At 41.2% G+C, this 13,012-nt stretch overlaps 1 protein-coding gene across 2 annotated transcripts in view; it reads right to left on the bottom strand.

Moving 5' to 3' along the window:
- The window catches only part of LOC121860583 (solute carrier family 23 member 2-like), a 98,089-nt gene that overhangs the window by 32,935 nt on the left and 52,142 nt on the right, over window positions 1-13,012 (bottom strand). For both annotated transcript variants that reach the window (XM_042357754.1, XM_042357763.1), the window contains one exon: window positions 11,155-11,296. In XM_042357754.1, coding sequence (XP_042213688.1) covers window positions 11,155-11,296 — 142 coding nt within the window. The remainder of the gene's footprint in view (window positions 1-11,154; window positions 11,297-13,012) is intronic.

Raw genomic sequence — 13,012 nt, 5'->3', positions numbered from 1 at the left:
TATGTGAGTCCTATCTTCAAGAAGTGCGATCAACACTCCACGAATAACAATAGACTAGTGAGCCTAACCAGCATAGTATGTAAATTATTTGAGAGCATTATAAAAATTGCTTTGATGGAACATCTACTACGAAACAACCTTGTAAAGAATTGCCAACACGGTTTTATGCCGGGGCGCTCCTGCTTAACACAATTACTTTAGGTACTGGATATTTGGACCCAAATTCTGGAACAGGGTGGTAATATCAATAATATATACCAAGATTTTGCCAAGACTTTCGACAGCGTACCACATGAAAGGCTGAAAATTAAACTGGAAGGGTGCGGGATTCGGGGAAATGTCCTAGAGTAGATCGGAGACTTTCTCCATGACCGCAAGCAGTGTGTGGTGATTAATGGCACGAAATCATCATGTGTACCCGTCACAGGCGGGGTACCACAGTGCAGTGTCTTGGGCCCGATGTTATTTGTTTGCTTCAGAAATGACATGCTTGACGCTGTAAATTCCTCCATACAAGTGTTTGCGGTATGACGCCAAGTTATTTCGGGAAATTAAGAACCAAGCGGACTGTGAAGAGCTGCAGAAGGCTCTCTGTGAGCTTCAAGAATGGTCGAAGAAATCGCTGCGAAGATTCAGTGTCATGAAGTGTAAGAGGCAGCCTCTGACACATCATGATATTGAACCTGGGGCGTACCAACGGTAAGGAGGCGTATCATATGTCCCAATGGGAAGAAGAGACTAGATTAATTGAGGCTGAATGTGAAAAGGACCTAGGTGTGTATGTTGACAACGAGCTGAAGTTCTCGGGCCATTGCGAGAAGAAGGTGGAATCAGGCAATTACATTATTAGGTCTTATAAAAAGGTCGTTCAGTTCCTCGTAGCGATCTTCAAGAGTGAGGTGCTTTCCCGTCTGAAGTACTGTCACCCCGTCTGGTCCCCGAGATATGCAAGGGAGTGTCAGTTGATTGGAAATGTCCAAAGGAGGGCCATCAGACTGGTGCCTGCACTTCGGTATCTCAGCTACCCTGTGATATTAGAGTGCCTGAAATTACCGACCTTATACTACAGATGGGCAAGGGGGGACCTAAATAAGGTGTATAAACATCTCAAGGGGCACTACTCAGTCGAGTGCCCTTACCTGGAGCTGACGGACGCTCGCCCCACACGGGGTCGAGGTTGAAGAAGCCGCAAGCCCAGAAAATGGTGAGGGATAATTTTTTAGAGTGATTGTTGTGAATTCTTGGAACAATCTGCCAGAGTGTTGTGACGGCACCGAGTGTGAGCTCTTTGAAGACCAGACTTGACAAGCTCTGGGGCAGGTTTAGATACATTCAGGAGTTTTGAACTGTTCGTTGCGTTGCGTGCGGGTGGGTTCGTGTTGCGTCTCTGTAACAAAGCGTGTTGGCATTTAGGACTTCGTTGTTGAGCGGCAGAAAGTGGACAGTGATTACATAAGAGCATCAAGATCATTTTAGTGATGTGAAAGTGTAAATCGATGTAGGATTGGTAATGTTAGTCGCATTTGTATATTTAAAAATTCACTCTCCACCGAGTGGAGGTACAGCCTACGACGTTAGGTCGGGAGGCATACAACCATTGCCATATGACAAGATTCTTTTATTTTTATTTTTTGGAGTTGTGCTCATAGCGTTGATTGACTACCCAAAGGCCAACCATAGAGTGTAGTATTTTGACTTTAGTTAAGGCAGTTCATAGCGACACCACTGACCACGGAGAAGGTTGTAAATTATTTGAAGTGAAGAACAAATTGGAGCAAGCAATTAAGGCACCACTGCCAGCAGTAACCAAGTCGTATTTTTGGTGCCACAAAGAATTTGTATTTCTTTTGTGTGTGTGTGTGTGTGTGTGCTTTCTCAAGGACTGAAATTGTGCCTACAATCCACCATTCACAGGGAGATACAGTGGCACAGTGACAGCACAAAGAGATATTTCGTTGACGAGAACTGGATATGAAAATATAAAGAAAGTTTTCTTTTTTGTGTGTGTGTGAGAGTTTCTTAAGGACCGAGTGGGCATATGATAGCACATAGATAACAACAATTCGTCGAGGAGAACCGAAAAAAAGGAAAAACAGAAAACTCAAACTGTTTTGGACAGTAATACTGGACGAATGAGAGTGCCGTGAGGTTAAGACCAGCATACTATGACCAGCACAGGGAGGTAAGTTATTGTTTTTTCCATCTCTTTAAATAACATTGAATTGCCACAGGGGCCTGATCACTCCTACATCTCGCTTCACTAAGACTTCATTTAGTAGACGTGATTATAAAAGAAGTCATCCCACTGAGAGGTAAATTTCTCAGTCAGAAGAAATTTATTGTGCTAGCATTAGTCATAGCGGCATATATTCGAGCAGCGAGCCTGCGGGACTTTTAAAGGGTCCTTGATGCTAAGGCACTGTTACCAGGACACAGATTAGAAACAATTATGATCATAGTAATAATAATGATCAATTTTATTATTAATATTAAGGTGGAACCCTACTACCAAGGCACATATTAGAAACAATTATCTTAGTAATAATACAGATCAATATTATTGTTATTATTAAGCCGACGATTAGAAGTCCACCACATGGTAAACTGGTGGGCTTAAGGCTGAGTACAAAAGATTCGTACAGAGTCTGCACGCACGCCCCCCCCCCCTCTCCTCTCAAACAGCAACAACCACGAGAGGCAAGAAATCTGGGACTAAAGCGGCACCAGGAAGTCTGTTGACATGCAATTACTGTCGGATATAGATGGCGTGGGCCTAACCCACTTTAGGACATTACAGAATGTGGTAAAGCAGAAAGGATATTGCTGGTATTGTACTGACTGCAGATTCAAGGTAGATGAGGCGATTGCAAGCCATAAAGGAACAATTGTCCTAGGGACGAAAGACGAAACTGCATCCTTGCTGGTTGCCAAACTAGAACAAGTTGGGAAAGAGATCATTGATAAGACTGAGGAAGTAGCCGATTGGATGGAGGTGGTAGTGAAGAGGAGTTATGCTCAGGTCTTAAAAGGCCCACGGGAGGTGACGGAGAGTAATGTAGGAAGAACAATGGGAACATTTCGAGCGCAGGAACAACGTAATAGTTTATGGAGTCCTTGAGAGCCAGTCGGAGAAAGCGGAGACTAGGAAATCACACGACACGTTGGAGTTTGAGAATATTTGTACAGAGGATCTGAATATGCCACCCCCCCCCCCTTCCCTCAGGATGTGAGGAGGCTGGGACAAAAGCAGGAGGACAAGCCTCGATCCCTCAAGATCACACTAGTGAGTGAAGAGAAGAAATGCAAAATTATTCGGCAGGCAAAAAACTTAGTAAGGGGCGAAACATTCCGGAATGTATTCATTCACCCAGATCGCACGATATTACAGAGGGAACAGCACAGGAAGCTCATGCACGGCTTGAAACAGAGGAGGGAGGAGTCGAGGTTGAACGGGGACGGGTGTACATGGGTTATACCCATGTACACCCGAGAACACCAGCGCTGAGCCGGGGGGCGGTGGTACACCCTCCACCCGCTCTACCTCCCACTCAGGAAGAGGCAACAGTTCTACCTCCCACTCAGGAAGAGGCGAGCGACGTGTAAACAATGACATATCTAACCACATCTTGCAAAACACAGTGTATTAGTAAATGCTGCAGCCGCTGAGAATGGACGGGGGCCGGCGTTACTACCAAGAGCAGAAACGTTACCAAGAACAAATTCCGTCTTGAATATCATGTACACTAATACTGACATGTTCCTTGATAAGAGAGAGGAGTTTGAAACACTACTAAAGGTACACCAACCCGATATAGAAGGAGTTGTAGAACTGTTGTACAAGAACAGGAGAATAGACCCAGAGGAATGTGAGTTCAGTATTGACGGATATGACTTATTTACGAACCTTTCTCAAGTAACTTGCAAGAAGGGTGTGGTTATCTATGCTAGGCAAGAGCTTAGAGCCAGCCAGGTGAGGGTACAGGGAAAAGATGTTTTTGAAGAATCAAAGTGGAGTAAAATTAAGTTGAAGGAAGGAGATGTACTTATCGTCGGGTGCATCTACAGATCCCCAAACTGCAGCTTACCAAACCAAAGAAACTTAAGAGCCTTAATTGACAACGTAGCTAGGCTCAACACTAGCCACCTCCTTATCACGGGGGACTTTAACTATGGCGACATCGACTGGAGAAATGAGCACATGCCAAATGAAATAAAGAACCCTGCTACTCTTTTTGTAGAAACTCCGAGAGATAATTTTCTGTTCCAACATGTGAAAGACCCGACACATGACAGAGGAGAGCAAACATCCACGCCACTGGACCTCATCAAAACAAACGAGGAGGGTATGGTGGCAAACTGGAACATCTAGCCCCAGTTGGCACCAGTCACCATGTAATGCTGTCTTTCAGGTTTAATTGTTACTCGGTGCACGACATAACCAGGCCAAGGTGCAAATATTGCAAGGGTAATTATGACGGGATGAGGAAAGAGATAAGGAGTATCCACTGGCCTGACTCACAGAGGCATAAGACCGCAGACGCTAAACTAAATACCATAGCTAGTAAAATAAATCATTTGATCAAGAAATACATTCCCAAGACCAAACCCAGAGCCTCTAGAATACAAGGAGACCGCTTCACATGAACCATGCGGCTGTCGACAAAGTTAAGAAGAAAACCCATAAATTCAAGACGTGGGTTGGGTCGAAGGATGAACTGGACAGGAGGATGTATGCAAGAGCCAGGAACCAAGCAAAGATAGAGTGTAGACGGGCTGAAAACGAGTTCCAGAGGCTGGTTGCAAGCGAGGTCAGGACACACCCAAAGGCGATTTACCGCCATGCAAAGTCGAAATTATAAACACGAATAGGAGTATCGGATCTAAGATTTGATGATGATAGGTACGCAGAATCTGACCAGGACAAAGCCGAGGCATTTAACAGCTTCTTTTCCTCGGTGTTCACAAGAGAGGATGCGAACAATCTTCCTGTGTTTGAGGATAGGCTGTACGACACAGCACTGACCCACATGGTGTTCACAGAAGAGATTATAAGAAATAGACTTTCAAAGCTAAAGGTTCATAAGAGTCCCGGACCGGACATGGTGCATCCCAGAGCGCTGAGGGAGTTGGGCAACGAGCTTGCTCAGCCCCTGAAGATCTTGTTCAGTAAATGCCTGGATGAACAAAAGGTCCCCAGTGATTGGAAAATGGCTTATGAGAGTCCGATTTTCAAGAAGGGCGATCGTCACTCCACGAGTAACTATAGACCAGTGAGCCTAACAAGCATAATATGTAAAGTACTTGAGAGCATTATAGGCGATGCCATGATGGAACATCTACAACGAAACAACCTCGTAAATGATTGCCAACACGGTTTTATGCCGGGGTGCTCCTGCTTGACACAATTACTCAGGGTAATGGATATTGGGACCCAAATTCTAGATCAGGATGGTAATATCGACAATATTTACCTAGATTTTGCCAAGGCTTTTCACAGTGCACCTCATAAAAGGCTGAAAATTAAACTGAAAGGGTACGGAATTCGGGGAAATGTCCTGGCGTGGGTAGAGGACTTTCTACAGGACCGAAGCAGTGTGTGGTGTTTAATGGCACAAAATCATCATCTGTACCTGTCACAAGCGGGGTACCACAGGACAGTGTATTGGGCCCGCTGCTGTTTGTTTGCTTCATAAATGACTTGCCTGAAGCTGTACATTCCTCCATACAAGTGTTTGCAGACGACGCCAAGTTGTTTCGGGAAATTAAGAACCAAGTAGACTGTAAAGAGCTGCAGAAGGATCACTGTGAGCTTCAAGAATGATCGAAGAAATGGCTGCTGAAATTCAATGTCACGAAGTGTAAGAGGATGCTTTTGGGACGTACCAACGGTAAGGAGGTGTATCATATGTCCCAACGGGAAGAAGAGACTGCATTAAATGAGACGGAATGTGAAAGGGACCTAGGTGTGTACGTTGACAATGAACTGAAATTCCCGGGCCATTGCGAGAAGAAGGTAAACCAGGCAACTATGTTATTACGTTTTATAAGAAGGTTGTTCAGATATTTAGACGGTCCGTCCCTCGTAACGATCTTTAAGAGTGAGGTGCTTCCCCGCCCGGAGTACTGTCATCCCGTCTGGTCCCCGAGATATGCTAGGGACTGTCAGCTGATTGAAAATGTCCAAAGGAGGGCCACCAGATGGGTACCTGCATTGCGGCACTTCAGCTACCCGGAGAGATTGGAGCGCTATAACTTGCCTAGCTTGTACTACAGACGGGCAAGGGGAGATCTGATTGAGGTGTACAAGCATCTCAGAGGGCACTACTCAGTCAGGTGTCCTTACCTGGAGGTGGCGGACGCTCGCCCCACAAGGGGACACACAGCTCAAGGTTAAAGAAGCCGCAAGTCCGGATAAATGTGAGGAGTAACTTTTTAACCCCTATCTATGATGTTATTCTTGTATATATATCATATTGCTTTCTACTTCTAATTTTAATGCATGATATATGGGACTATTCCTAATAAAATAAACTGACAATTTTGACATTAGTTAAACAAACTGAACTTCTTGTATTAGCAAATGACTAATCTTAGTAGTTATAGATGATCAGGAAATGCTGACACACTGGAGGTCGTCATATTGACACTAGCATATATTATTATGCTCAGCATACACATTCCTCAATATCTTTACACCTAGATCTGTGTCCATGCACACCTTCAAAATGTTCAGTATTTTTTGTATTTTAATTTTTTCTCCACGGAACAGATTAATTTTGCTGTGTCAGGATAAGAGCAAGTTAAGGGTTACTAGATGAGGCCAGACAATTAACAGTTACTAGCCATTTCCCTAAAAAACGTTGCCAACCCATGAAAATGTTTCCTTCCTACGTGAATTTGAATTTATGATTTATAAATACATAAAACCAATAGTCAATGTTCAGCAAACTCATTATAAGTTCTAATAAAAATAAAAATTATTAAAAACAAATTTCTTATATAAGTGAAACATATTTTTGTATACTTAGCAACTATTATTCATTTTTATTATCTTGTGATACCAACCTTGACCATTTGTGTTATTCAGTGTACGAGTATTTTTGGTACTTGCAGAAACATTTTAGAAAGGCACTGTAGGCAAGTTTCATTGAATCTCAATCACCATTTACATAAAGGTTGAAGATCTCAGCTTAGCTAAAGCACACACACCATTATAACAAGGTTAGGTGCACATAGGGCTTATCTGCGCGGATATTACACCGCGTGGAACTAGGTGGGTGGTAGCCGAGCGATGTATTAGCTGCTATCAACTAATATTATATAAATATGGGCTAAGGACATATATTCATTATATACATTCTACCACCCAGACTATTGAGCATATAGTTACATAAGCATTTGTTCTGTCACACCTCCTAGGGTGGACAGCCCATAAACATTTGTTGTTTCACACCTCGGGTATACAACCCATAAATTCTACTTCTCAGTCCTCCCTGTGTGAGTCGGCCTGTTTAGATTTTATGTCTGTGTTGATGTATAGATTACTCTCCAACAACCAGACTCAAGAGAGGTCAGCCAGTTTCACCAGTACACAGCCAGACATGATACCATAACGTCGTGTCGAGAGCCTCGCTCTCAAAGCTGTACCTCTCTCTAATTATATCAGCTAATTACAAGCTAATAGCTAATGCTCATTAGTCTGGGTGGTAGAATGTATTTAATGAATATACGTCCTTAGCCCATATTTATATAATATTAGTTGATAGCGGCTAATACAAGCCGCAAGTCCGGATAACTGTGAGGGGTAACTTTTTCGGAGTGGAGTTGTGAACTCTTGGAGCAATCTGCCAGAGAATTTGGTGATGCATAGGGTGTGTGGCGGGCACTGGTAAACACAGCTGTGAGTGCTAGCTCCCAAATTTGGGATGTTTTCGAGCCTATTACATTATCTGAAGGATATATAGACTTACCTACTTGTGTATAAGGACCTGAGGATAAGATAAGTATCGTCAAGCAACTTTGGTGTTGGGAACTTACTGTTTACCACACGAAAATAACTGCTCGGGGTCCCATCACTCCTGGCTGGGTGTTGTGGGATGTCAACATTGCCCCATGGAAAGTGAATTATCGCTTAAGAACTCTACATGGAAGAGTAAAGAAAAGATAGTATTGGACGAAGTTCTTGAAGACCTTGAGTTGAGTAGTGATGAGTCTAATACGAGTGAAGAAGCACAAGGGAAGTTCGAAAGTGAGAAAATACAGCTACAAAAAGAGGTAGTGAAAAAGAAAGAAATTTCTAAAAGGATGAGGGAGACAAGCTGGCAAGAGGACAGTGAAAGCGAAGAAGTGAGAAAGGAGAAGAGACAAAAAAATCTAGGACAAAAAACGTATGTGGGTGGTAATAATAATGGAAATAACAGAAAGGAGATAGTGGAGAATGGATCAAGAACAGAGCAAAGTATGGAATTTGAAGGAAGCAGACAAGAACACACACAAGGTGAAGTTGGTCGTGTCAGGAAGAGATTAATTTTTCCACAGTCATGCCCGATGACCTTCCTTGAAAAATTAAAATGGGCAGTACAACTAGGACGGGAGCATCGCAGCTTTGAGCCTCTTTTGAAAGAAGGCACACACAAGCCTTATCTTACAGTGGGGACCATGGAGGCTGTGGAAATGTTGACAACTGTTGGGTACAAGGGATTACTGATGGTTTTGCCAGAGGAGAGTGACATACTACTTACAATGGTTATAATCTTCAGGTACCCTGTAATACTGGATCCAGAATACTTATTGGATGACGAAAGATTTGTTTGGGTCAAGAGGCATTTAATAAGGGGAGAAGAGAGAAGCCAGATTATTGCTCTAATGAGAGGAAAGGTTCCAGAGAAAGTGTCCATCACAGGAGCAGGGTATAGGAAGGTGGCAGTATATGTGGAGGGACCAATAATGTGTCTCAAGTGTTGCAGATGGGGACATAAGGCCTGGAGCTGTCAACTGGACCCACGTTGTAGATTCTGTGGGAAGAGGCACGAATCTAGCAACTGTAAGGACAAGATCAAAGCAGGAGAGAAAGTGAAGCCTTGTTGTTGTAATTGTGGTAAAACTCACAATGCTAGTTCAATTGCATGCGAGATGAGGCCACGTATGAGAAGTGACCAACAAAGGAATTATTTAGAGAACACTGAAGAAGTACGCTGTGGTCTGACAGTGACAAGACAGCAGGGGAACACACAGACAGTGGAGACAGTGATCCCTGAGAATGCCTGGCATGAAGATTCAAGAAGGATAAGGACTGCGCTTGCGGCCAGAAGAGTTGTTGATGCCAGGAACAAACAGAGTAATAAACAAGTAGCCAGTGAGAGTAGTGGTGCAGCCCTCCAGGTTAGTGATAAAACTGTGCAAGAAATTCTGGGAGAAGAGGTGCGTAAGATGTTTCAGCTTTTGCAAAAGTTAGATCAGAAAATAGAAGTGATAGAGAAAAGACTTGATATATTGATAAATAAAGAAAGGGAAAACAAAGCTGTGAGTAATGTAGAATTAGAAGGGAAAGAGGAAAGTGAAGAACTCAAGCTTTTGAAAAATTCAGTGCTTAAAATAAGTATTAAAGGGAAGGAGAGGAAAATAAAGGATTGTGTAGTGCAGGGAGCAACAACTGAAAGTTTTAAAAATGTGTTGGTAAAGTGTAAAGATGCTGATAAAGAAAAACTTTTGAGGAAATGGGAATCTGTGCAGGAGGATTGGGCCTTCTTAAAGAATCTGATTGGAAAGGATGTAAAATGTGTAAATATTAATCATGGATCTAGCTAGCCTTAAGATAATGTCCTGGAATGTTAATGGTCTACGAAATAGAGTGACAGATGTACATTACTTTACCCTTAAAATAATATTGACATAATTACCCTTCAAGAGACTGGGGACAGGAAAGGCCTCCTGCTTAAACTGTCTGGATATAAGGGATTTCATCTCTATTCGGGTGAAGGTATAAGAGGGGTCTCAACATACATTAAGAATTCCATACCAGCAGAACTAGTTGGAAGCCCGAGTAGAGTACAAGGAATAGAAAGCGTCTGTATAAAGTTATATTTGAAGGAAGGAGAATTGAACATAGCAAATTTTTATATTTCTGGAGGCTGTTTTGACCTCAACTTCTTACCAGATTGCATGTTTTTGGACTCAACTTTGGCTGTAGGAGATTTAAATGCTCGACATCCAAGACTCGAAACAATGGGGAGAATTAATTGTAATGGTATAAAATTTTGGCAATTTTTACAAGATCACCCAGATGCTTACTTGTTAGGAAATGAGGAAGTGACTCATATTAAAGGAGGAAGGTTAGACTATGCTTGCATGATAAGCAGTCAGGGAGTCCAGGGAGAATGTGAGATAATAAGGGAGCTAGTCAGTGACCATTTTGTTGTGTGTGTTCAATTACCATTAGGGAAGAGACAGGTGAGATATAGGAGGAAGAGATTGAAACTAAACAAGGATGACACAGAAGTGTTTACCCAGGCACAGATGACTGACCCACATCGGGGCCTGGGGGGCGAAAATGTAATAATAATAATAATTATAATAATAATAATTATTCATAGTAAATAAAATTTTTAATAAAAATACACCAAAATAAAATAATAATGATAATAATAATATTAATAATAATAATAAAATATAATAATAATAATAATAATAAATAATAATAATAATAATAATAAAATATAATAATAATAATAATAACAATAATACTGTAATAATAAAATAATAATAATACAGTAAAGAAATACAAGAATGAAAAAAAGATCAAAAGTGAGAAACATGACCTAGGCCTATGAATTATTATTATTATTATTATAATTTTTATTATATTTTCGACCCCCAGGCCCCAATGTGGGTCAGTGATCTATGCCCGGGTGGGCTAGTACACATTATATATATAAAAAAAAAAAAAAAAACCTAACCATTCTGAAAACCGAAAAATTCCAAAAACCGAAATGCCTCTGGCCCCAAGGATTTCGGATAAGAGATTGTCAACCTGTACCACCGTCTGAATTTTGACCTTAATTAGAAACGGTTGTTTGAAAATTGCCAGCTTATCCCTGGCTGCATACGAGTAAAAGTAGTTGCCCAGCAACAAGGTCATGTACCAAGTCCAAGTACCTGGATAAGGGAACGTGAACCAGGAAGATTGTCTGAGAAGGCCTGTAGTTAGGTCTGTCCTGGCCTTGTTGCCTTCTGGAAATACTTCAGCAGCTGTAAGAATGGCACAGAACCCCCATGAGAGCACAATTGCCATCAGCACCTGTAAGAGTGAGGAGAATGAAAATGTGTCTTGTTTCCATGACAATCTGGAATTAAGTTTCATTGACTTTTCCATGACAGACTAGGATTTTTCATAAATTGAATCTTTAATTTTACAAAAGGAAATGTCAAAAGTTGGATATGTACAGAAGTCAATATAATGATACTGATCAATGTGACAGGAAAGGTAACTGCACATCATGTGGTTTGTCAAGGTCCCATCTTTTTCGCCTTAGAGCCACCTGACCCATCCCTAGTTTTCTTTAAGCTGACTATTGGTCAGAAAGACAACACAAACTACAGTAATGTATTAAGCAACATCAATACATTTAAAGATGCACGGCAAGTTTAGAATGCAATGAGAAATTCATTGGGTGAAAGCACAATTGCTTATGTGCATGCTAAATGGGTTGTTAATGGATACAGTATTCAGAAGGAGAGAGAAATATGGGCAGAGGACTTGCTAAACATCTCTTCATGCAGTATAATTTTCAGTGCATCGTTCAAGAAGGCATTAATTGGGTAATACTGTACAGTAAACACATTCATTTTTTTATGATTTGCAGATACTGTACTAAAAATAAAAAGCTTGTCACATAATTTTGGAAGTGCAAGAGGACAAAAATAAGCGAATACAAATTGGCCTGGCTACATGCACAATTGCTGTTGATACTGACAGGTAAAACTGATGAATACTTTCCACACAGAGGAGTTACCCACTGGGGTCATGATGAGCAAACCTGGGGTCATAATGATATCTATTAGTCACCTGGGGTCATTATAAGCACCTGTGAGTAGCCTGACACCATTCTGAGCACACACAAGCCACTTACTTTATGGACATGTGTGACTCATATTCAGGATCTATTCGTCATTTAACCTATGGGTCACTTGGAATCATTATAATAACAAAATAACTCACTTGATATTATTATTATTATTAACACCCTGAGGTCATAATGAGCATATATAAGACACTTGGAATCATTGTGAGCACATTTAACACTCCCAGCCTTATTATGAACAATTGTGTAACACGTGACACCAAGGCAAACACTCTTCTGGCATGTATAGTCACTACGAATACCCGTGGGAACCAGCCATCAATAGAGGCACCCAGAATCAAATCTAGGCAACTGTCACCACTGAGACTGTTTTATTGGTTGTATTATTTTATGGCAGTAATGATAAATTGGAGTAAAAAATTTGAACATTCAATGAAGCATATAAGAGACTTAGGTAAGTTTCAACTGGAAAGGTAATAGAGTGTTTAAGAGATTTAAAGATATTAATGTTCCTGTAATGAAAAGTTTTAAGCTTATCATTTTTTTTTACAGTATTGTGCAAAAGTGCTATAATTGGCAAAAATGGTTGGAGTAAATTTATTTCACCAAGTTTGAAAATTTGCAGAAACTCAGACATTAAGAAACTAGAAGAATACTGTACCATAATCCTTATCCTAATAATCTTCCATATAGCAACCTAGGACAAAATTCCATGACTTAAATTTTTTGGTAATTTTCTATGAGTTTCCACGAAGATAAATTTAGCATAAAACTTATGCCAGTTAGTTCTCATAAGACAATAATACGGGCAACTAACTGGGGGCCTAGAGTCTCCCTACCACCCCCTTTAATACCAGCCAGGACTGATAACCCATTTCAGTCAACTAATCAAACCATCCTCCCCATCATACCATTTTCCTCAAATGAGTGAG

The sequence above is a fragment of the Homarus americanus genome, unplaced genomic scaffold (assembly GCF_018991925.1).
Source record: "Homarus americanus isolate GMGI-L3 unplaced genomic scaffold, GMGI_Hamer_2.0 scaffold40248, whole genome shotgun sequence".
Lineage (NCBI taxonomy): Eukaryota > Metazoa > Arthropoda > Malacostraca > Decapoda > Nephropidae > Homarus > Homarus americanus.
The sequence above is the reverse complement of the archived record's forward strand: the minus strand, read 5'-3'. Positions and strand labels throughout refer to the sequence as shown.